Below are 24,398 nucleotides of genomic sequence, written 5' to 3'. Positions count from 1 at the left end.
GGAAGTTGGAAAAAGACAGACGGACGGATGGACGGAGGGACAAACAGATGGACAGACAGACACAGACAGACAGAGACAGGACAAAACAGGAATATGGGTTACGAAAATCAGCTATCAGTTACCACAATATCCCTTAGACACCTAGAGGTGGCGCTGTGCAGCACCGGTGTGAGCTGTGTAGGGGAGGGAGGGTGCACTAGTCCAGTGGATGGACACCAGGTCCTCTGGTCGGGGGACGACCTGTGGTTTTAGTTCCTGCACATCCACTGGACTACCTGCTCTGGGATTCCCAAAAGCACTGGAGTGGGTTAGGGAACAGGAAACACCGCCAGACCTGCTGGTTTCAGGATTTCTGGGAATCTCAGAGCAGCTTGGGTGGGTAAATCATCTGGAGCTGAGCGCAGGTAGAAAGACACACACTGGAAGGCATTCAGATCTCAGAGTCCAGGTGTTTTAGCCAGTTTAGGAACAACAGGCTGCTGCTAACAGGAAACAGACAGAAAGACAGACAGACTGAAGACCAAACCCTCTCCAGGTCAGGGTTAAATAAGTGTTTCTCTTCATTCAGGAGTCTACAGCCATGCTGGCAGCTCTGTGAGGCTGTCGGACCACAGCGGTGCTTTGAGCTAAATGCTGACATGCAGGTAAAACTTCTCCGTGTTCATCGTTTCGGTTTAGCGTGTGTTCATGCAAACGTCTGTGGATGTTTAGCTCAGACTAAAGGGATTTTACTGGTGGCTTAAAGGAGCAGAATGTGGCAGGGTTGTGTGATTACTGGATGGATTTCCTGTCATATACCAGCTCTAGTTGCTGCAGTTTTATTCTCTCAAACAGCTTCCATGGAGATATGTGCTGAGACGGACATTTTAACCCTCGTGTCATCCTGCAGGTCAAATTTGACCCGTTTTAAAGATTGAAAATGTGGGGAAAAAAAAATAAATCACAGTGAAACTTCTGATGTCCACATTTTCAACATTTTTGGGAAATCTTTGAACATTTTTTGGTGGAAAAAAAGAAATGTTAAAAATGTTTAAGAACATTCACATAAAAATCTACCAAAATCCAGCAAATTTCGCTGGATTTTCGTTTCACAGATAGAATAATCTGCTGCCATTGCATAGTTTGTTTACTGGAGAGCGCTGGTGCTTTTTAACAGTTAACCCTCCTGTTGTCCTCATTTACAGGCACCAAAAATATAATTTCCTTGTCTGAACAAAAATCCAAAAATTCAGCAAAAAAATTCTCCAAATTTCTGAAAATTCACAAAACCTTCAGGAAGAAAATTCCAATAATTTCTTAAAAGTTTCCCTTGAAAATTTTATTTGTAAAAAAATCCCCCAAATTTGGCAAGAAAATTCTTGTAAATATTTTCAAAAAATGAGTAAAAATCTTCCAAAAAAATCCTAAAAATATCTAAAGTGATTCCATAGATATCATTAAAACTTCTAATATTTTCTTGAAGAACATTCACATAAAAATCAACCAAAATCCAGCGAATTTCACTGGATTTTGGTTGATTTTTATGTGAATGTTCTTAAGAAACATTTTTAACATTTCTTTTTTCCACCAAAAAATGTTCAAAGATTTCCCAAAAATGTTGAAAATGTGGACATCAGAAGTTTCACTGAGAAAATATATTTTTTCCCACATTTTCAAATTTTAAAACGGATCAATTTTGACCCGCAGGACGACACGAGGGTTAAAGGCAACAAAATCCAAGGAAATCCAACATTTGCTGCGTTATTTCTCCATCTCCTACATGGATCAACATCTGATAGAGACGATGTCTTTCTGTCTAGTCTATGAAGCCTTTAAATCCTTAAATATAATATCAAGTAGCCCTTCTGTGCACACCTTGTATGTCTTTATTACAGGTCACAGTGTGCGATAGATTACTGGGTGTGTTTTCTTTGGTACTGCGTTGTGATCGACTGCCTCTACGATGGATTTCCTCGTCTATTATTGCAGCTTTCTACTGTGTGTTGAAACTCACGCTGTCCTTGGACAAGTCTTAGAAGAGCTGACAGGAACGTATTAAATGCAGGTTTACTCTGCACCCTCATCACAAACAGCTACAACCTGAACCAGCGACAGATCGATGCCTACATCACCCACCAACACGTGACGCAGCAGAGGCTCTAATTACTCATCAGCAGCTCTCACAAAGTTTGTCCTTGAGGTTGAACTGGGATCAGGTTCAACTCTGCAGAAACTCAAGTTGGGTGCTGCCTAAAGAGGAAATGAAGAACTGATTGGAGACCAGCCAACAATGGTAACTCAGCCAACAGTATTGAATACGTATATGCTTTTGTTATGTTATTTTCTCCAGCTTTCTGGACGAGGATTGGTTAAGAGGTTAGTTTGCTGTTTTTGTTAATCAAATACTTCTCATTTCAGGATCAAATGTCACCATTTGTAGGTCTGAATGGGAGGAATCAAGAGTTTTATGGAGAACTCTGACCAAGTTGCATTTGATGTGTACGTCCAACTTTTTTGCCTGACTTGTGTCGTTCATCTTCATTTCTTTGTCGCTTTGTAAATTTTTTGTCTCCTTTTTGTTTTGTTTCATGTCGTTTGCCTTATGTTTTGTCATCTTGTGTCTCGTTTTTGTCGTTTTGGTCTCGTTTGTGTCATTTTGTATCATTTTTTTGTCTCGTTTGTCCATTTTTTTGTCGCTTTGCAACTTTTTGTCTCTTTTTTTGTTTTATTTCGTGTGGTTTGTCTCATTTTTTGTTGTTTTGTGTCTGGTTTTTGGAAATTTATCGTTTATGGAGCCCATTTTGTATGATCCTCTTTAAACCATTTAAAAACACTTGTTAGCCTACAATTATTAAAGCTATTAAAAAAAACCTACAACATTCTCTGTAGAAGACCATGTTATAGTAATATTTCCTCCCTTGTGGTCGATGACGATAGAAGGGAAATTTGATTTGTGTCCCTCAGACCTCTGGTTTAGTTGATTTGGGGAATCAAACTGATATAGTGTAAAATCTCCCTGAAAATAATTGTAATCATTCATGGCAGTGCAAAACAGGACTTTCACTTGCATCATTTGTCCTTTGAGACTCCTGGATCTGGTGCTATTGGGGGTGGGGAAAATTACAATCATCATTCTGATGATAGTAATATTAATATTTTTAAGGAAATTTTCAGTTGAGCCGTTTGTGTCCCTAAAGCCTTTGGTAATTTTAGACGTAAACATGTGACCACAGGCGCTGCTGATTTTACTGACACCGTATAAAGGTTTGTTAGAGTAGATGTAGTCTGTGGGGGTAGATTTAGCTGAATTGGCCAAAAAAAGCTCTTAAACCTCAGGAGGCTTTCTGGAGACCATGGTGGCAGATCTAGGTCACGATGTTCCAAAGACCTGGATCTCCAATACACTGAATTAGTGTAGGTGTGTGTGTGTGTGTGTGTGTGTGCACATTTACAGCACATATGGGTTAAGATGCACAAACATCGACTGTCCTTTAATCAGATGAGCATGTTTAGTCTGTGTGGTGAACAGTGTGCGTGCATTTGTTTATGTTTTAGTTCTAGAATATCATTCTGAATTGACTGACCGATGTCTTTGTGTGCAGCTTATTACAGCTTCATGCATGCTCTGTGTGTGAGTGTGTGTGTGTGTGTGTGTGTGTTTGAGCATGTTGACTGTGTAACCGCACACATTCTGCTCTGTTTAAATAGCTGTGTTTGCAACGTCAAGTCCTGTAACTGGTGGAATAAATCAGCAGCACTGCGGCTCTTAGCTGATTGGGACACACACACACACACACACACACACACACACACACACACACACACACACACACACACACACACACACACACACACACACACACACACACACACACACACACACACACACACACACGGACACACACACACACACACATCACACACACTCATACAGCGCAGCAGCAGAGAGCAGATTGATTGCTATCAGTAACCTGTAGTGTCTAACATACAACAGTTTACGGTGAACTGCATCCCACATCATCATCAGAGGTTTTGTGATTCTGATTCCAGACCAACATTTACGACCAACACAGAAACCACACATCGTTCACCCGCACTTCCATGTGTCGGTCTTTTCCAGATCCAGATGCAGTGCTGTGTCTAGTGTGGCTCTGAGTGTATAGAAGAGTCCATCTGAAAGGTGCTCAGCATCCATAATGAGAGTCTGTCTGCAGTAATGCAGCAGGAGGCAGCTTCACTACAGTCTGCCTCTTCATGTGCCTGCTGTCACTGTCCACGTGGATTCTGAGGCTGTTTCATCTTGTTTATAATATATATTATTGTGTTGCTTCAATTGATGAATTGACTTTAACCCTCGTGTCATCCTGCAGGTCAAAGTTTAAAAATGTGGAAAAAAAATATTTTCACAGTGAAACTTCTGATGTCCACATTTTCAACATTTTTGGGGAAATTTTTGAACATTTTTTGGTGGAAAAAAAGAAATGTTAAAAAAAATGTTTCTTTAAGAACATTCACATAAAAATCCACCACAATTCACTGGATTTTAGTTGATTTTTTTGTGAATGTTCTTAAAGAACATATCAGAAGTTTTACTGATATATATGGAATCACTTTAGATATTTTTAGGATTTGTTTGGAAGATTTTTTTTCATTTTTTGTAAATATTTACAATTTTAATTTTTTTTTTAATTTTTAAAATTTTTATTTCTTGCCAAATTTGGGGATTTTTTTAAAAATAAAATGTTAAGGGAAATTTTTAAGGAATTTTTAGAATTTTCTTCCTGAAGATTTTGCAAATTTTTATAAATTTGGGGATTTCCTTTTTGCTAATTTTTTGGATTTTTTTCAGACAAAAGAACTATATTTTTTGCTGCCTGTGAATGAGGACAACAGGAGGGTTAATCATTTACAGGCTGCACGTTTCCAAACCAATCACAGCTTTCTGTCTTTCCTGTCGTTGGGAATTCTGTAAACTGGAATGTAATTAAATGATGGTGTGTTTGACTCTCATCTATGGACCACAAACAGACAGTAAAGGGTGTGAATGCATTGGTCTGTGCTGCAGAGCGTCCTGTGCTCTGATTGGTCAGTGTCACTGAACTCATTAGGAAAGGTCGAGCATTATGAGGCATCACTTTGAACTCCTGATTCTCACGTTTCTGATTTATTACATACAGAAAAATCAGTGCATTAATCCAGAAAATACTCTGCTTAATAAATCAATTTCAAAATAATCACTAGTTGCTGAACTTTATAAAATATTTAAACACTAAAATACAAAAACACTCCACACACATTAATGCAGCAGCAATGTTAGATGTTTTACAGTGTGGTATTAGAGCTTTTGTTTATCTAAATAATTTGGATAATTCCTCTACAACTGCATTAGACTGGAGTAGAAAAGGTTGGTTGAGTAAACAGTTCGTAGCTGTAAAATGATTCTTTGGCAAGTTGAAAAAATTATAAAATACAGAAATGAATGAACACTGGTTTCATAGTTGACTCCAAATCAGTAAATTACTAGTTAGTGATGAACCAGTACACGGTTAGGATTTTACACAAGAACTTAATGATGGATTTATAAATATCTGTAGTTACTAATGACATTTTTTTGCACATATAATGGGTTTATTTACGATTTCAATAGGAATTGGATGTGAGTTTTAATTTAAATTCTTTCATTTTGGGATAGGTAAACTTGTCATAGCATCCACAATCTGTCAAAAGAGCAGCAATACTTGATTTATTTACATGTTGTGCCCATTTAGCTGGCTATCTAGCCACTGTTTAGCCTACGTGTAGGAATTCCTGGGATTTGTTCAGTACAGTCAAGACATAATCCGTCTCTGCTTGGGTTAGTTAATTGTTTTACATGTTCCAAGTCTAAAGCAGCCTACAGACTTGTAGTTATTAAACAAACCTAGCCTGATAGTCCATATATCCCCCGGTCATGGATGAACAGAAATCATCATAACAGTAATAATAATGGTTCTTCTTCTGACCCAGAACGTTTCTATAATTTCAAGATTTCAGATTGATTCTCTTCAAAGCCAAAGCATGAAGCTAAGCTGAGCGTAGCAGCAGATCTGTTGTACTGGTTGTACATACCTCCATTCAGTCAGACTTTAGTAACACAACGCAGGGGGAGAGACTGAGGAGGATAGCCTGAGGATGGGATGATACACCAGTGTTAGAATGGGATGAGCAGACAGGAGGGAGGAAGGGAAGGAGAGGGAGAGGGAGAGGAGGGAGGAACGACGGATGAAGGGAAGAGGAGGACGGGGGAGACTGGATGGATGGGATGGGTCAAATGTGTGTTCACACCACAAGACACTTTGGAAACTTGTGTTTCTTTTTTTCTATGCCTGGACAGGAAGCTGGTATTATTAGTCCCGAACTGTTCAGAACAGAAAGTTGAGTTTAATGTGACACTTCTGTTGGGGACACCTAAACTACTGTCAGGAATCTGCTTACGCCTACATACTTGCACTTATAATGCTTTAATGGTGCACTAGTTGCTGTCCTTTACTATGTTAGCTGCGTTAGCCTGTAAAGCTAATCAAATATGACTAATCTTCTATGTGTTAACTCGCAGAGCACATTTTAATTGGCTTTCCTGCATGACCAGAACCTAGAAATGGTAATTAACATAAACAAGAATGAAGTAACAGGTTGTTTCAGTGACAATTACAGGTTATTCAAACAAAATATCTGCTGATAAAGAGAGAGAAAGATGTTGCTTTATGGAGTTCAAAAGCTATAACTGTGATGCTGGATTTAAGAGTTTATTTAACGTAATCGTATTGCATCTCTCTGCTCCTCATGTTCAAACTGAAATGGGTAAAAAGCCTTCAGTTCCTCTAATATTTTAATGTTTGTTGTCATTGTTATCTCTGTTTTTGTTTACTATGACGTTTGCTGCTGCTTCTCTTGGCCAGGTTACCCTTGTGAAAGAGGCCTCAATCTCAATGGGTCTTTTATCTGGTGAAATAAAGGTTAAAGAAAGACAGAATATATGCTGAATTTCTGTTACAGGATATTTGAGTTGATTAATTCTATACTAAACAGGTTAGAGTCGCACCATGAAGCTTTGCTGACATTTGTGATATTTATTTTTGTGTTGACAGGATGTATAGCTGACTCAGCTGTTACAGTAAAAATTACGGCCAGTTTGAATGAAAAAGTACAAAAATGTCATTTTATTTTATTGACTTTTGTTTTCTCCACGGTTTAAAAAAACCCTCCTAAATACTCATAAGTGCACTAAATAAACCAGGAAGTTATATATAATTCATGAATTGGCATTTAAGAGTTAAAGGTAACAAAGCAGGAACAGACTACAAACTAAAGTCGTCGTGTCTGCCTTTAATCAGACGGTTAAGTCTGGATAAAAAGAGCCACCTTTGAAAGTCTAACAGGAGACGAAGGTCAAGGAAGCAGTCTGCTGCCCAGACTAAGGGACATGTCTCAGCTGGTCAACCCTGGAAAACTACATCAGACCTGCAGGAGGTGGAAGACCTGAACTCCTGCCTGCATCTTTACAAGTCAGAGAACAAGAAAAAAAACACAGCAGGGTCAGAGGGATGACAACAACCCTGACAAAAGAAAAAGAACGATAAATTGTGAACTCTTTAGCAAACTTTGACGACAAAATTACAGCTAGAAATGACTCCTGCACAGTTAGTCTTGAGCAAAGAGAATGGTGCCTTAACAAACAAGATTGTGCACTTGAAAGATCAGTTTGAAAAGCAAGAAAATTAGACCAAACAGGAGATGGCAGTCCTTTCTATAGTCTTCAAAATGGGCAAGATGCATTTAAATGTTTCTCTACAAACTGAGTCGCTGGAAGCAGCCCTCAGCATTGAAAAGAACCAGAGAAATAAAAGTCCAGAGATTGGGAGATGGATAAACTGCTGAACTTGGAAGGATTGAAGAAAAAACAAAGAAGAAATCTTAGAGAAAGAGATTCCAACGACTCTAAAAAAAATTTGACTTCTCAGCTTGAACCCATCAAACCCTCCTCACCTGGTCTGATCCCTCACTCCAACCTCTGCACCCAAAAACACAGTATTTATTGATTGCCTTCTTGCTTTTGGCGGCTTGTACAGACGCAGCGGCTCGGAGCTCTTACAACTGGCATAGTTTTTGCACTTTACTGGTGGCACTGTGTATTATTTCACACTGTTTTAGTTTTGTGGCACTACAGTACAGTCATACTGAACTCCTGCAGCTCAATACAGGAGTATTCCACCTGTCACCGGAGTATTTTATCCCTCCTGAGATCACCAGACCATCTCCCAGGGCCCCTGCAGCAGGCCGGAGGAGGAAACGCTGTGAGCGGAGACAGAAGAGAGGCAAGTGGGCCGGTATCTGGACCAGGCTAAAGGCTAACCCGTTCTAGCCTCCACTTCCTACCATCTTCCTGTCAAACGCCCGGTCGATTCGCAACAAGAACTGGTGCAGCATTACCACTGTCACTGCTCATATTTATAGATTTGTGCCTGCACTAAATAATTACATTCTATGTTATTGTGTGTTAGTTTTACACAGTGGGTGTTTATGGGACTGGGAGAAGGGACTTGCACCATCTTTGCACTTTATATTATTGCTATGCAGTGTATGAATGCTCTGAACAAAATTTCATTGTTTTATTGACAATGACAATAAAAGATTGAATTGAATTTTTAAATAAATGTGTGTATATGTGTAAAAAACAAACAAAAACCCAGGAAAAACTAGAAAGATGTCAGTGTCCCTCACACCTTTTCAGTAATTAAGTTCTGCATGTGACGATATCAATCAGTATTTTATGCATTTTTTCATTGTTTTTATCTGCTTACTTTCTCTCTCTCCACTTTACCCTCACCCCAGCCGGCTGGGGCAGATGGCTGCCCTCCCTGAGCCTGGTTCTACCAGAGGTTTCTTCCTATTTATTCTCCCCTCTGTCACCAAAGTGCTCGCTCACAGAAAATCACTGGATTTGTTGGGTACTATAAGGTCTTACTATGTGAATACGTTGAAATTACCTATGTTGTAAATGTAATTTTAATATAAAAATAATTAAATTACATTAAATTAAATTGAATATTTATCTTACTAATAAATGCTGGTGTCTGCTTTTCTTGTTTCAGCTGATTACCTGATCTTCGTCTCAGCTGGCAGATTTATCGGTGGAGGTTTGGGGAATTGAAGTGTGAAGTTGTTTGGATTAACAGTTCTTTAGAAAAACTAAACTATTAAATGACACATTAAAGCTGTTTTTTCACATAATCGATCACAACAATGACGTGTCGTGAGCTAAAAAAACCTCAGCCACAATCACTTATTATTAGATTTTTAAATTAAAAAATTATGCTTAGATGGAGACCCAGACAAAGGATGGGTTAGGGTCGACCATCTTTCTGGGTTAATTATATCCACCAAGGTTTCAGCTAGATGGAGTTTTAACGTTTTGATAACCCAGCACCATCAGAGTCCTGTGTGGAGTAGTTTAGATGAGCAGTTGGTCGATGTTTGGAGTCGAACCAGAAACCAGACAATTGACCAACTGCTCTAAACTGATGTAAACTTCATGTGATTCCAGCAGTGTGAACACAAAAACAGAAATCACACTTTTAAAAATAGCAAATATTTCCATGACTGTTGGAGAATTTGTCTAATTATAGAGCATATAAATTATATTAAGAGTTTAATGAGTGATCTGTGATGTTTGCTGTGGGTTAATGAGATTCCTGCAGGGAAAAGGGAGGAAGAGAACATGAGATGATGGAGGGTTGTTGTGGGAAGGAAGACAGGAGGGAGGAAGACGGGGGAGGAAAGGACTTCAGGGTGAGGAGGGGTATACAGAGGGCAACAACGAGGGCAAATATTATCCCAACAACAATCTGCATGCAGAAAACATATCAACATGTGTTTCAGTTCACGGATCAATGTTTGGTGTCTTAGACTTATTTTAAAATAATCATACAGGTTTTTTTGCAGAAACATTTGAAAATCACATGTGGATGTGAGATTGCTAAGAAATAATATTTGCATCAATACAGACATATAAAAAATGCAAAATGACATCACCAACCTTAGCTTACAGAGAACATACAAACATACATACAACATACAGATTGTATGTATGTGACATGTGACATAGCTCATTTACAGCTGAGATAAGAGGAGGACAGAAAGACGGAGAGGAAAAATCACACAGAGCAGCAGAACACAGAGAAGAAAAGACACAGAGAGAGTCTTAGTGCTATGTCATATGAAGTCACGTTAAAGATCACACACATGGAGAGGTTAAAGAGATGCACATGCACAACATTTGTAAAGATGAAGCAGACAACACCACAGTTAATGCAAAGAAATATCAGTTTCTGGACAATAATTCGCTGAATGAAAAACATGAGATGTGGGGTAGGGGTACAGAAAAGGATTAGAAAAAGATCAAACTATTTTAAAAAGCGACTAACCGTTCATCTACTGGTTTAATTACAAACCAAAGTTCAATCCAGGGACTTATTTACCCAATTTGCTGCTGCAGTTGGGTGAATTTTTAACAATATGAGAGATTTTTTGAAACATCTAACTACTGTAGAATGTCTAAACTAAACAAAGCTGTAGTTTAGGTGCTCATTTGATAATTTTTCTCAACCAAACCTTTACCACACTGTTTATTAATCACTTTCTTCCCATTGCTTGTCAAGATATCCCAGTAGGTTCTTACTTATATTGTTCTAAATTCCCAGTTTCAGCGGTATAAACATGATCCACATTATCGATAGGTTTACACTCTCCTTGGTCAACATGATTTTCCTCCTGACACCGTTGTGGCTCAACTGTTGCAGCAGCGCTTTGGAAATAAAATAATGTTCGTGCAATCCGATAGGTCTCAGGGGATTCTGACCACCAGCAATGATGAAATCCCAGCCTAAAGGCCATCAATCGCCGGTCAGAAGAAAGGGGAAATGAATGGAAAACAGAGCGTGCGTGTGGATGGGAGTTAATAAGAATGAAATCTGATGAAGTGAGAGAATATTTAAGATGTAACTGCATGTTGGTGGTGGAACTTAAGGGGGAAGGGAGTGACAGAAACAGAGGGAGAGCTGTCCAGTTTATGGTGCAGCATATCTTCTTACATCAATGAGCCTGTTCTGGCCAACAGTATCTGTCTGTCAATGAAGAGAATCAATACTATTCTACTGAGAACAAGGAGGAGGAGGATAGGCAGGAAAAGACAGAGCGAAAACTATGGGAAGAGAAGAAACAAATGGATACAGTCAGAGAGAGCATGAAATACAAAGCAGGGGAGATATTAATGCAACATTTCATTCCCTTATTCCACCTCCACCCACTCACTGATTAGCTTTCCCACTGAAAGGGGAGATAGAAGTGTATGGGATCAGAATGCAGAGCGAGTCTGCAGCCTTTAAACTAATGCAGTCAGGATGGAGGGTGTAATTTGGCGTCTCGGCCTGTGGAGGCAGCAGCTACACTGCACCAACGTTCATCCAGAGCTCCCCGCTGCAGGCTTTTTTATTTCAGAGGGAGAGCAGGAGGTGTTCTCCTCACTGCATTCTAACATGCAGGACTTCATTCCCTCATCAGTTATCATGTTTTTTACAGAGACAGTGAGGAACAGAGTTATGGTGGGATTGTCTCTTGGAACATAAAGGCAGTAATGTGATTAAAGGCTTCCGTCCGAACGCATCCAAATGGATTTCTGTTCAGAACCACACTTAAAGGGAAATGAACGTTGATACTGATGCACTTCTGCAGAACTACCGTTAACGTTCAGTTAATTTACATTTAGGATGAGGTTTTACAATAATTCATCAACAAGAATCGTTAAACAGCATTAAGGTAAGTTTGGTACTAAACTTTAATCTTAATTTCTGACAAAAATCCAACGTAGTGACAGTCATATTTTGGTTTTGGTTGTTTAAACTTGTCACTCCTACAGTTCATATGGTGCTATCTTCATTCCAAAAAAAACCCTGAACAAAACAAAATAAAACACTGCTTCTGAATCTAATCCAGACAGCGACTACACTGAACCAAAAGTAAACAGTTATTTAGCGACATAGATTGAAGTCCAAGTTGTTTCTTATAATGGAAACTAATCAAGACAAATTGGCCTCATTAGAGGTTATAATCACTCAGTCAAGATGGAGTTTACATCACGTCTGTCCAGACTCATATATAATGCATGAAGTGAAGATTTAAAAGGGAATCGATATGCCAATACTGTCCAACTCTCAATTTCCGATTCCGATATCAATTTTATTATTTTTTCATGACAGGCAAAAACAAAAACAAAACGATAATGATATTGACCGATATTACATTTTCATGCCAATATCGGGCCGGTAATATCGGATATCCCTAACTTTAATAAAAGCGTTTAGTCTATTTTTGGTTTAATGGAAATTATCACTATATTGACATGTAGGACTTGAGTGAATCATTTCCACTGAGGAACAAGCTGCCTTCATTCAGAGACTATTTATACAGAGGAGCACCATCATGTAGTGGAACCACAATCATCTGAAGCTCAGTATTAGCAGAACCAAAGACAACCTGGTTGTTATTTAGGAAGTGAAGATGGTGGACTCCTCATTCAACTAGTCAATTAAATATAAAACTGGACTGGACTCACAACCCTGAGGAAGGGACAGAGCAGACTGAGAAGATTCAGATTTCCCTTTTCTGTTCCTGAGTAACGGCCAGAAAAGGTTGACCTTTCAACTTTAGCTACAGTGACTTTGGTCTTTGTCCATCTTTGAATCCAGGAGAATAATTGGTGCCAGCTTTAAAGAAATTCCCTCAAGGTGTTCCTAAGATATCAAGTTCACAAGAATGGGATGTACTTACAGACAAACAAAGGGACGGACGGTAGTTAAAAAGGGTAACCAGGAGAAATAATGGCTCTGGCCATGTCTGCTGCCAGCGCAGACAGATAATTATTGTATTTGTTGGAACATTTTAAATAATCTGTGACCGTAGATGTTTTCCTGTTGAACACAGTGGTTTATTTCCATTCACAATTAAAAGGACAGAGACGGCTCGTCTGTCTGCATGAATGAAGAAATAACTAAATATTAACATAAATTTAAGTTTATGGAAGCATTTTATCAAACTTTATCTCCTCTATTGCCTACAGTTCATATGCCTAGGCTTGGACTTAAAAGTATGAGCAATCTTTGAGATTACCAACAAAGTGCTATTTTCCTCTTTTGGTTTGGATTGTGTCCTCGGCATTATTTAACACAAAAGGTTGCGTTCGCCTCACCGTTTGTTTCCCTCGGTTTCACCGTGGGGTTAGAGAAACGCAGCCCACGTATCGATACGAATCAATAATGCAATCAAACACAGAGCCTTGACCCCCTGTCCACTGTTTCCGTAGCAACAGCAGGGCGATGAGGAGAAAAGAAGTGAGAGAGAGGAGGGGAGTGGTGGAGGAATGGAGGGGAAATGATGAAAGGATGGGAAAGTAAGACAGAATAATTAGGAAAATAAGATTTCAAAATAGTCAAAACACATGACTACATTTCTCTAAGATAGATAGATAGATAGATAGATAGATAGATAGACAGATAGACAGATAGATAGATAGATAGATAGATAGATAGATAGATAGATAGATAGACAGATAGACAGATAGACAGATAGATAGATAGATAGATAGATAGATAGATAGATAGACAGATAGACAGATAGATAGATAGATAGATAGATAGATAGATAGATAGATAGATAGATAGATAGATAGATAGATAGATAGACAGATAGATAGATTTCTCTTAATTGTTTGACCTCTTGTGTCCTTGAGCCAGGATCATCAAAAGGTCAAAGCATTGCATTTGATAAAATAAAACCATGACCAAGCTACCAGCAGGAACCCCTCTGGCAGGGGCGAAGCAAAAGTGGAAGAGTTTTTGCATCAACGGGGATTGTTATTAGATCATTTTTCTCAGTCAGAAGTCATAGCTTGCGCCCCTGCCCTTTTTTCTAGCTCCTATGAAGGAACAAGAGACGAGGAAATAGGCAGAAGAAGAGCAAAAAAAGTTGCACGGAAGGGGGGAAAAGGGCATTACAATGCAATGCTGCCCTTTCAGAATGCCTCTAAAATGTCTTTCGTTCCTCCCGCCCATCGAAAGCACAGATCTGACGGTGTTGGATTATGGTGACACTGGTGACATTAAGCTCTGTAATTAATCCCATCCGAGTGCAGCACGATCTGGAATAACGTTGGCCGGCGAGAGGCAGGGAGGAAGGAGAGAGGAGCGTGGTAGAGGGAGTGGAAGAGAGCCCTGGTGGCACCATTTTCACTTCTGAATCGTTGGCGTGTGCTTGATTTATCTCACTAAGAAAGTTAACCGGCCGCAAATATGAGAAGGCAACTTAAAGAAAGATAAATAAAGCACAGATTATTCCCAGAGGTAGTCAGGTAATTGTTGAATTGTTGAGCATTTAGAGGCCATCACAGCACAGCAAACAGTGCCACCACTATGTGAGTCGCTACAGCCCTTCGAAGTTGTTCTCATACTTACCTGGACATGTGTGCAATTTGTCTGTCTTTCTTTCTCCCTGCCTGCTTTTTAATCTATAGAACCTTTTTGCATCCTGAAATAAAAACATTAGCTGTCTTGTGAGCTAATGCAGACCTTCGAAGCACTACAGGAGTCAGTGTTTCAGCCCAGCCAGCTATAAAAGAACACCGTTTTCATGCAAAAAAAAAGCAGCATTTTAATTGTTGTTTGTAACTCAAATGTACAGAGTTGTGCCCCGTGGGGGTCGGATCAGCTGCACAAACGGTTCTCTCTGCGGGCTGCGCTGTAAAAACTGACCTGAGCTCAGTTCCAGAGGAGAGGACAGAGGAAACCTACCAACCAACCAATCAGCAACCGGCTCTCACTGGCCTGGCAGGAAGCCGACCAGCAGCCACTTTCACTCTGGCACCCCACCCCAAACAAACACGTTTAACTGAACCCACATGCATTCCTTCATTTTTTTATTCAGTTTTCGCACATATTTATTGTCCAAAACTCACTCAGTGTAAAAATGTTCATTCTGGTTTTTAACTTCCAATTAAGTCTCATTTACATGGAAGAATCCGAAACCCAATCAGTCGTATCGTCAAGTTTTGTCAATAAATCAAAACAGGAGAGGTGATCGTGAGGTTTGTTGCACCCTCCCCTCTATCTGTAAGTACCAGAGTGAGAAGAGACCGGGTGAGAGGAGGAGAAGGAGGAGGAAGAGGAGGAGCAGGAGGAGGGGAAGACAGCTACACACAGAATACAGACACACACAGAAAAGGACGGACATACAGACAGAAAAAACACAAAAAAACAGAAAAAAAGAGAAACAAACAGACAGATGGATAGTGTAACAAAGACCAATAAGAGCCAACGTACAAACGCATGACCTGACACAACCTGGGGAAGGAGACAGTAACACAACAACAAAATAACAACAACAACAGCAACAACACGCATCAGACATGGACCTGTAGACCCCATGACCTCCCTGAGGTTAAACAGACTGCAGATGTAAAGAGGGAAGGCATATCTCTTTCACACAGAGAGGCCAGGAAACAGAGGCATGCATTTATCCACAGCCACACACAGTTTGACTGGAAGTGGAGCTGGTTCTACGCTGATTTGGTTCTTTTGTGTTCTGCTGGTTTTACACTGCATAACGTGTGCATATGGAATCATTTCTTTATCAAATTTGTGCCGCCATCCTTAGTATTAGATGGGTATTTTTTGCAAGCACATAATGGACATTTTATCATGCTAAGAACCATTTTATTCTATTTATTTGCAAATACACACAGCAAACCAAGTGTTTTTGGCAGTCAAATGTTGAGTTAACTCTCCAATCAATCACTACAAGAAATACCAGGATATTAGATTTTGATAATTAGTAGTTAACCGTGAACCAGTTTTAACTTTGGTACCATATGTCCATATAGTCTTTGAATTAAAATGTAAATAAGTAATTTACTTTCCACAATCGCATTAGGGCTGATCCAATGTGACTGTAGAATGTCTACACACCTGTTTTCGTACCAGCTGTCATAATCACTTTAACCCTCGTGTCAAATTAACCCGTTATAAAGTTTGAAAATGTGGAAAAAAAATTAAAAATTTCACAGTGAAACTTCTGATGTCCACATTTTCAACATTTTTGGGAAATTTTTAAACATTTTTTGGTGGAAAAAAAGAAATGTTAAAAATGTTTGTTTAAGAACATTTCCAAAAAAATCAACCAAAATCCAGTGAATTCCGCTGGATTTTGGTTGATTTTTATGTGAATGTTCTGAAAGAGACTGATATATATGGAATCACTTTAGATATTTTTAGGATTTTTTTGGAAGATTTTTACTTATTTTTTGAAAATATTTACAAGAAATTTCTTGCCTAATTTGGGGGATTTTTTTTAAAAAACAAAACTTTCAAGGGAAATTTTTAAGATATTATTGGAATTTTCTTTCTGAAGGTTTTGCAAATTTTCAGAAATTTGGGAAACTTTTTTGCAGAATTTTTGGATTTTTTTCAGAAAAAGAAAAAGTATTTTTTAGTGCCTGTAAATGAGTACAACAGGAGGGTTAATCGATTGCAAATACTGTTTATTGACTTTTAATACAATTAGTATTTGTATAAATTTTAAAATTAGAAGTGTTTTCTTTATAGTATTGTACAGCAAGTTTTTTTCAGGGTATATACTAACCTTTAATGTTGCTAAGTTAGTCAATTTTTTCAGCTTTTCATTCATTCCAGTCTCATTTTTCCATTTTTTGCTGTTGGTTCTGCTCACCTAGCATTAGCATTACAATATTTACTGGTTCTCTCCATTGAAAGACCACAGCTAAATGAGAATATGATTCGCTCACTTGTTCACTAGAATAGTGTTAACTAGGGATGTCTAATAATATCGGCCCACTGATATTATGAGCCAGATATTTGCATAAAAATGTAATATCAGTCAATATTATTATCGGGTTTTTTTTTTGCCTATCATGAAAACCAATAAAATTCTTATTTTCCAGACAATATTTACATCTGAAAGCCTTGCTGCATCTGAGAATGCATCCAATGGAACATTACAATAAAATGAGGCATGATGTGTTAATTCCACCACAGGAGATACGTGATGTTACCTAGAATTAGTTCAACAGCCCACAGATATCAGAATCGGAAATTGAGAGTTGGACAATATCGGCAAATCGGTTATGAGCAAAAAAGACAATATCAGACATCTCTAGTATTAACTGTCTGGGCAACAGTCTAGAGGGCGAATTAAAGATAATTGATTGAAAATAATGCTAACATTACATCTACATCACTGGAAAACTTTAAATCTCACTTTTTTTCTTATAAATATTGGCTGTTGCTGGCTGTTTCTAGTTTATCTCGTCTGTTCTGTTTCTGCCTTTTGTCTCATGGATACAGATGATGAGATGCTCCATTTTAAACCACCTGGTTGCCTTGTAGGTCAGCAGTGATATGTTCGTATCGTTAGCAGCAACACACAGAAATTAGTGCAAATATTTACTTTGCTACAGTGAATCCACGAGAGCCAGATGATCAAACAAGCCGTATTTGATATTAATAATAAAAAGTTATACTTAATCAGTAAGAAACACAATTTATGTGCTTGCAAAAAATAACTGAGGCACAAAATATAGCTCAATATGCAGTGTACCTGTATGGATAATTCAGTAATCTGTACTAAATGTGTCAGTTGAGTGTATTACTGCAAATGCTGTGATGCTAATCTGATTTTTGGTGCATTTATTTGACCAGACTAGAGATGTAGAAGTGAAGAACACCACTGATATTAATAATAATAAGCAGTGGAAGTATGGCCTACACACACTCTTTCATCATGCACATAATGTAAATTATTAACACCTTATTGAAACAGAGAAAAAATAAGTGTTACTAAATGAAATGCAGGTCTTTCGTACTATACAGACAAACACACACCATGCATATGCCCCCCCCCCCCCCCCTCGACCGTAAACACCACGGATCCACACTGAGAAGCTTTACAGGACCGAGCACACTGCATGCACCTCTATACGTGTGTGTGTGTGTGTGTGTGTGTAAATGAATATGTGTGTGTTGGTGGGTTGCGTGACCTGATCTTGATGCTGTTTCTGGGAGTGGAAGGTAAAGAGTCCTTAAGGTTTCAGTGCCTCTACTGTACTCTACTGTAGTCCACTCTACTGTCATTAAAATGCTGTGTAACATGTGCTGGATGCTTCGTTCCCCGTCAGGTTTTCATGTTCTGGTGCGATCGGAATCGGAATTTGAATGAGATAATATGAAATAGCCTCATTTAATCTAGTCGTGTTTAATCTGTTTTCATGTAACTTTATTTGGTCTGGTGCCGTTTTACTGAAATTTTAATCCGATTAAGTCTCCAGTCCATCTAGTTTAACCTAGTGTAGTTTAATGTATTTCCATTCTATTCTAGTTGGATCAACACGAATCTCAGCTCTCATACCAGCTATGCTAACAGAAGTGAATCGAATCGAATCTGAGGTCAAAACTGATTTCAGAAAAAAAAGGATTTTTTACTGAATGTTCTTAAAGAAAATATTAGAGGTTTTACTGATATATACGGAATCACTTTAGATATTTTTAGGATTTTTTTCTAGCCAAATTTGGGGATTTGAAAAAATATAAATGTTAAGGGAAACTTTTAAGGAATTTTTTGAATTTTCTTCCTGAAGATTTTGCAAATTTTTATAAATTTGGGGAAGTTTTTTTGCTAAATTTTTGGATTTTTTTCAGACGAAGGAACAATATTTTTTGCTGCCCGTAAATGAAGACAACAGGAGGATTAAAATGACAATTATTAGTGTTTGACAGCCATAATCTAGTTTTATGTAGTCTATTTTCATTGTGGTTTAATCTAAACAAGTCTGATGTAACATAATCCAATAAATTACAATCCAGTCTGGTTAAATGTCACTTATTTTAGTTGAGTTTAAATTAAAAATCTAGTCTAGTCTAGTGTAATCAATTCCAGTCTGATCTAATCTAGAATAGTTTAGTCTAGTCTAGTCTAAATTTAATCTAACATAGACTAATCCAACCAACCGTAGTTTAATTAAATCTAATCTGATCTAGTCTGGTGAAGTTTAATCTAATCCAGTCTTTAGTTTACGTAGACACTGAGGCTGTATTACTGACTGTACGGTACGCGTTGAAGTGTTACCTGTGTGTTTCTAGGGTTTGATCCAGGAGGAGGTGGAGTGAACACTGAGGTCCTGCTGGAGCAGAGGCCCCTCCGCCTTGAACCACTCCTCTCCCAGGGAGGAGGTCACACTGCTGGACTCTGAGGCGTCTGAACGTGTCATTTTAGGGAGCGTTTGTGCATAAATCAGGGGAAATATCGTGTGGTGAACGTGTAGAGGAGAGCGAAGGAGGTTAAATGTGAAAGAAAGGAGGTCAAATGTGAAAATGAGGAGCATTATTTTTAAAGTTGGCAGGCCGTGGTAGCAAAATGGAAAGTAAACGGAACGGATGACAGACGGAAAACATCGGCAGAGATGGACAGATTAATCAGAAAGGGAAAACGGGAGGAGAAGGGAAGGTAAAAATGGAAAACACAGTGAGCAGGCATAAGATGGGAAAGAACAGAGAGTGGGAAGGAGAGAGAGAAACAAAGAATGAAATGTTAATGAACTGCAGTGTAGAAATGTGTGAAAATAAAGCGTACAGTGAGATGGATGGCAGAGTGAGGAAGACACAGCAAAACAATGAAGAACACAAAGACATTCATTTGATCTGTCTGTTCTACCAGATCAGATTTTAAAAACGGCAAATTTACACATGAGAGTTTCATTTCAGAACATCCAGACACACACTTACATCTTTATGACACTACAATGCTGCGTGACTTTGTGTAGTTTTCTTACTGTCAACAGATCCCATGGACAGATAAAAGCCAACAATGAACTGAACTGTTGCCCGTAAACCGTTAAACCACACACTGGCTGATGTGTTCATTGATTACAGTGAACAGCACATGTAGTTTACTGGGTCTTAGTATCACAAACACCATCCTGTTGACACAACTGCAGCACCAAATGTGGATTAGCTCGTCACTATTTCCTCCAAATCAAGTAACATTTTAAAAACTACACTGTTCAGCTGCCTTGAGACAGAAAAATGCTGTTGTTGGGGAACTAGAAGCTCACCAGAAGCCATAAATTTGTGCTGATTTTGAGTTGAGTTCCTGTCTTTCTTTGATTCCACAAGACCACATGTGGACCTGGAATGGTGGTGCATTTATTTGCGCTTAAAGCACCAGTGTGTAGGTTCTATTAGCAGAAATGGAAAAGGGTATATGTTTTTATTAATGTGTATAATGTGTATTCTTCATATCGCCATCTAGGTTCTCTTATACCGTGTTTCACCACCATGTTGTGTTGCCATATATCTAGAGTTGCACATAAACACAAAGCAAACACTAAATAAGGCCTCTGGCATCTTTATGTTGAAGTGGTGGCCACTGCACCAACACACCTGGAGAGGTGAGGGGTGACAGACTGGTATTCAGTGGGTTATAACCTCCCCGCTAGCTGCCTCTAAATCCTACACACTGGTCCTGTAAATTAACGGATTCAGATGGGTAGAATTTTTGCTAAAGAAGTCAAATGTACAGTATGACTGACTAATAGTCCATGAAGAGTTGGGCTGACATGGTTTGTTCATTCATCCATTTAGAGTAGACTAAGTGATTGAATTGCTTGAGCGTATGTTATGTCAGATGACTGAATGAGTCCTTCAAGTTCTGTCAGATTCAGTCAGAAGCTTCTTCAGGTTTTTCTACAAATTCTCTGTGAGATTTAAGCCCAGGCTTTGGCTCAACCACTCAAAGAAAGTGACAGATTTGTCCTTAACCACCAAAGTTCCAACTAACAGGAAATCAAACAGGGAAGTCGTACTGATGACACTCTGGGTCGCCCCTGCAGGAGTTACTGACGGCTTTTGTAAAGTGTTTTGCTGCCACAGAAGAAGTCAGTTAAAGATCACTAAAAACAAGTTCATAAAGTTCAGAGAGATGTTTTCCTGCTCAAATGAAGCAAAGGAAATGTCTGTTAGTCAGTCAGAAATTACAGCTGTCACATGATGATCAAGCAGTGAGGCTAAAGATGCTAACTGCTTGCCAAAAGAAAGTATATACATCACAAACTGCACAAATTTTAGACTTACTAATTTCTGTATTTCTTGTTTCATGTTTATGAGAAAAAAGGCTTCAAGTCTTGTACTCTGTCATCAATCAGCAGGTGTGATGTCGACTTCCTGTTCTGGTTGGTCATGACACCATGATGCTCCCTCCATCTCCTCTGACCTTCTACCGGAGTTAACAATCTGAGCAGCCTCATCACATCTCACTGTTATGACCGTCGACTGATACAACCACAGAAGACCACGTTCTAAAACCAGTTCATGACAGACTAAAGCCGTAACTCACACTGTTCTTATATCAGATAAACTTACAGTCATAAGAACAAACAGCTGATGCTGATCTGCTTTGTTTTTCTTGAGATTTGCTGACAGTAAATAAATAAACACTCATGTTCTCTGTATCCCAATACCTCCATTTATCAGAACTGACTGGTGACGTTATATTCCCCAAACAGGACCGAGTTCTGAAATGAAACAGTTCAGCTGCATGAAAACAATTAAACACAAAGTGCTGCCTCAGCTGTGATGAACACAGAGGACCAGAGTGATCCTTCTGCTGGTCCACATCAGTGTGAACTCTCAATGCTGCATTTTAATAAAGAAATGAATAAATCTGTGAATATTTGTGTGTTTCAGCACAGCAGATCCAGTCTCCTGAACATGGATGCAGATGTAGTGCTGCAGCAGCCTCTGCAGTCCCTCTGCAGCACAGATGGAGGAGAAATGCATGAAGGGACTCTTCTACTATGCAGCTTCAAAGAGTGAATGACCACAACCACTGGATTAAATACCACCGTCATTCAGAGAAAAATGGACATGATGTGTGCTGCAGGATAGAGCTGTGATATTGAAGCTGTCACTCAGATGGCTGATGGAGAGAGGGGGAGTGTGTGTGTTTGTGTCAGCTGATAGGTTTACTGTGGTAGGAAAACTGTAGGCCTCTTTAGCAGCTTTATTAAATATTTTTCATATAGTCTGCATGATGTGTGGTTTTGTGTGTAATACTTTGGAGTTGTTTACGTTGTTCCTATAATTTTGTCCACCCCTTGTATGTATGTATGTATGTGTTGGTAATGTGATACTTGGAAGAGCTGTTACATGTGTGTGTTGATGGTTTTTTGCACACTACACATCCTGTCAGTACATATCAGTCAAGGCCATGCATCCAGCGACAGCCCACTGCTGTCACTCAGGTAGGGCCTCGCTCCTCCTCCTCCTCCTCCTCCTCCTCTGCCCCCCTCCATCCTCCGCCTCCCCAGCTCCGCCCGCCTACCTTTCCGAACATTCCCATCCGTCGTGCGCTGGAACTCCCCGGCGCTCAGCAGGAAGCAGGCCCGGTCGTGAGGGTAGCGCTCGCGGCTGGTGGTGGAGCCGAGGCCCCCGGTGGCCGGGCTGCGCTCGTCCCCGAGGACCTGGTCGATGGTGGGGCAGTCCTCATTGGCCAGGGCCGCCGCATTGGCCGCCGCATCACCGTTCTGCTTGGAGTCTGGAAAACAAGACGCAGAACATCTCAAAACCTTCCTGTTTAAAATGGCTTCAATACCTAGCATCATGGTGACAATTTATTACTTTTATTTCTTTTAGATGTTATATTTTAGTGCTGTTTATTTTATTGTTTTATTGTATATTTTACGGGCTGCACAGTGGTTAGCACTGTTGCCTTGCAGCTAGAAGATCCCTGGTTCATGTCCCGGCCTTCCTGGGATCTTCCTGCATGGAGTCTCCATGTTCTCCTGTACATGATGGGTTTCCTCCAGGTTCACCAGCTTCCTCCCACAGTCCACAAACATGCTGAGGTTCATTGATTATTCTACATTTGCCCGTAAGTGTGATTGTTTGTCCTGTTTTAAGTTATTGTAGTGTTTTTAAGTTATTTTCTTGTTTTTTACTGTGAAGCACTTTGGTCACCCTTTGGGCTGTTGTGAAGGTCTAAACTTTGATTGATTGATTGATTGATTGACTGATTGATTGACTGATTGATTGACTGATTGATTGATTGATTGATTGATTGATTGATTGATTGATTGATTGATTGATTGATTGATTGATTGATTTGGGTGGCAGCAGTGGAGACAAAAAAATGACAGGAAGGATATGAGTGATTATTAAGAGTGAGGGCAGAAGTGAAGTATGGAAACAGGAACAAACATAGAAAACAGTAAAGGATGAAGGAGGAAAAGCAAGTAGACAGCCAAAGATTGTGAAAAGGAAGCACAGGAAGAGGCGTATTAGAAGAAGAAGGGAAAGTTGAGAGGGAGTGAGGAGGGGGGTGAAGGAACAGAAGATTAATGGTGGGTGAAGAGGAGGAGGAGCAGGGAAGGTGGTTGAGAACATAAAAGCAATAAAAATGGAAAAGGGAGATAAGAGCGGAGTTGGCGAGGAGAAGGGATTAGAGGATGAGAAACAGCAGCAGCAGAAGAGAAACGAAAAGAGGAAAAAATGTAAGGAATTAGACGACAGAAAGAAAAAGAAAATAATAAAAGTGGGAGAAAGAGAGGAAAAGATAGGGAAGGAAAGAGGAGAGGAGGGGGAGTGGTGTGGAGGAATATTAGCGGCTGGTGATCGGAATCCTGGTCACATGATCAACACACTGCACACACACACACACACACACACACTACAGAGAACCCTAACTTTAACCAAACCTTACCCTAACCTTACATTGACTTTAACTAACCCTTTAAGGTCTACTATTGAAGGACATATTTTTACATTTTTACAGACTGTGGTGCAATTTTTTCTTTTTTTAAAATTTGCTTTACAGCAATATAACCCTTACATCCTAAGCTTGAATAATATATATTGACTTATGCCTTAACCTTTGTGTTGTCCTGTGGGTCAAATTAACCCGTTTTAAAGTTTGAAAATGTGGGGAAAAAAAATCTATTTCCACAGTGAAACTTCTGATGTCCACATTTTCAAACCTTTTTGGGAAATCTTTGAACATTTTTTGGTGGAAAAAAAAGAAATGTTAAAAATGTTTCTTAAAAACATTCACAAAAAAAATCAACCAAAATCCAGCGAAATTCGCTGGATTTTGGTTGATTTTTATGTGAATGTTCTTAAAGAAAATATTAGAAGTTTAACTGATCTATATGGAATCACTTTAGAAATTTTTAGGATGTTTTGGAAGATTTTTACTCATTTTTTGAAAATATTTTCTTGCCAAATTGGGTTTTTTTTTAAGAAATAAAACTTTGAAGGGAAACTTTTAAG

At 39.1% G+C, this 24,398-nt stretch overlaps 1 protein-coding gene across 8 annotated transcripts in view; it reads right to left on the bottom strand.

The window, feature by feature from the left end:
• LOC111562453 (potassium voltage-gated channel subfamily C member 1-like) overlaps positions 1–24,398 on the bottom strand; it is a 90,513-nt gene that overhangs the window by 19,755 nt on the left and 46,360 nt on the right. For 5 of the 8 annotated variants that reach the window (XR_008599860.1, XR_008599861.1, XR_008599862.1 and 2 more), the window contains exon 4: positions 22,456–22,668. Coding sequence is in view for 4 of the 8 variants with exons in the window: in XM_035943850.2 (XP_035799743.1) it covers positions 22,456–22,668 (213 nt within the window). In the remaining 4 variants the exon portion in view is untranslated. Of the gene's footprint in view, positions 1–15,184; positions 15,257–19,203; positions 19,333–22,455; positions 22,669–24,398 lie in introns of all 8 variants that reach the window. The other 3 variants (XR_008599859.1, XM_055005470.1, XM_055005469.1) reach the window with 2 other exon arrangements.

Source organism: Amphiprion ocellaris, chromosome 19 (assembly GCF_022539595.1).
Source record: "Amphiprion ocellaris isolate individual 3 ecotype Okinawa chromosome 19, ASM2253959v1, whole genome shotgun sequence".
NCBI lineage: Eukaryota > Metazoa > Chordata > Actinopteri > Pomacentridae > Amphiprion > Amphiprion ocellaris.
The sequence above is the reverse complement of the archived record's forward strand: the minus strand, read 5'-3'. Positions and strand labels throughout refer to the sequence as shown.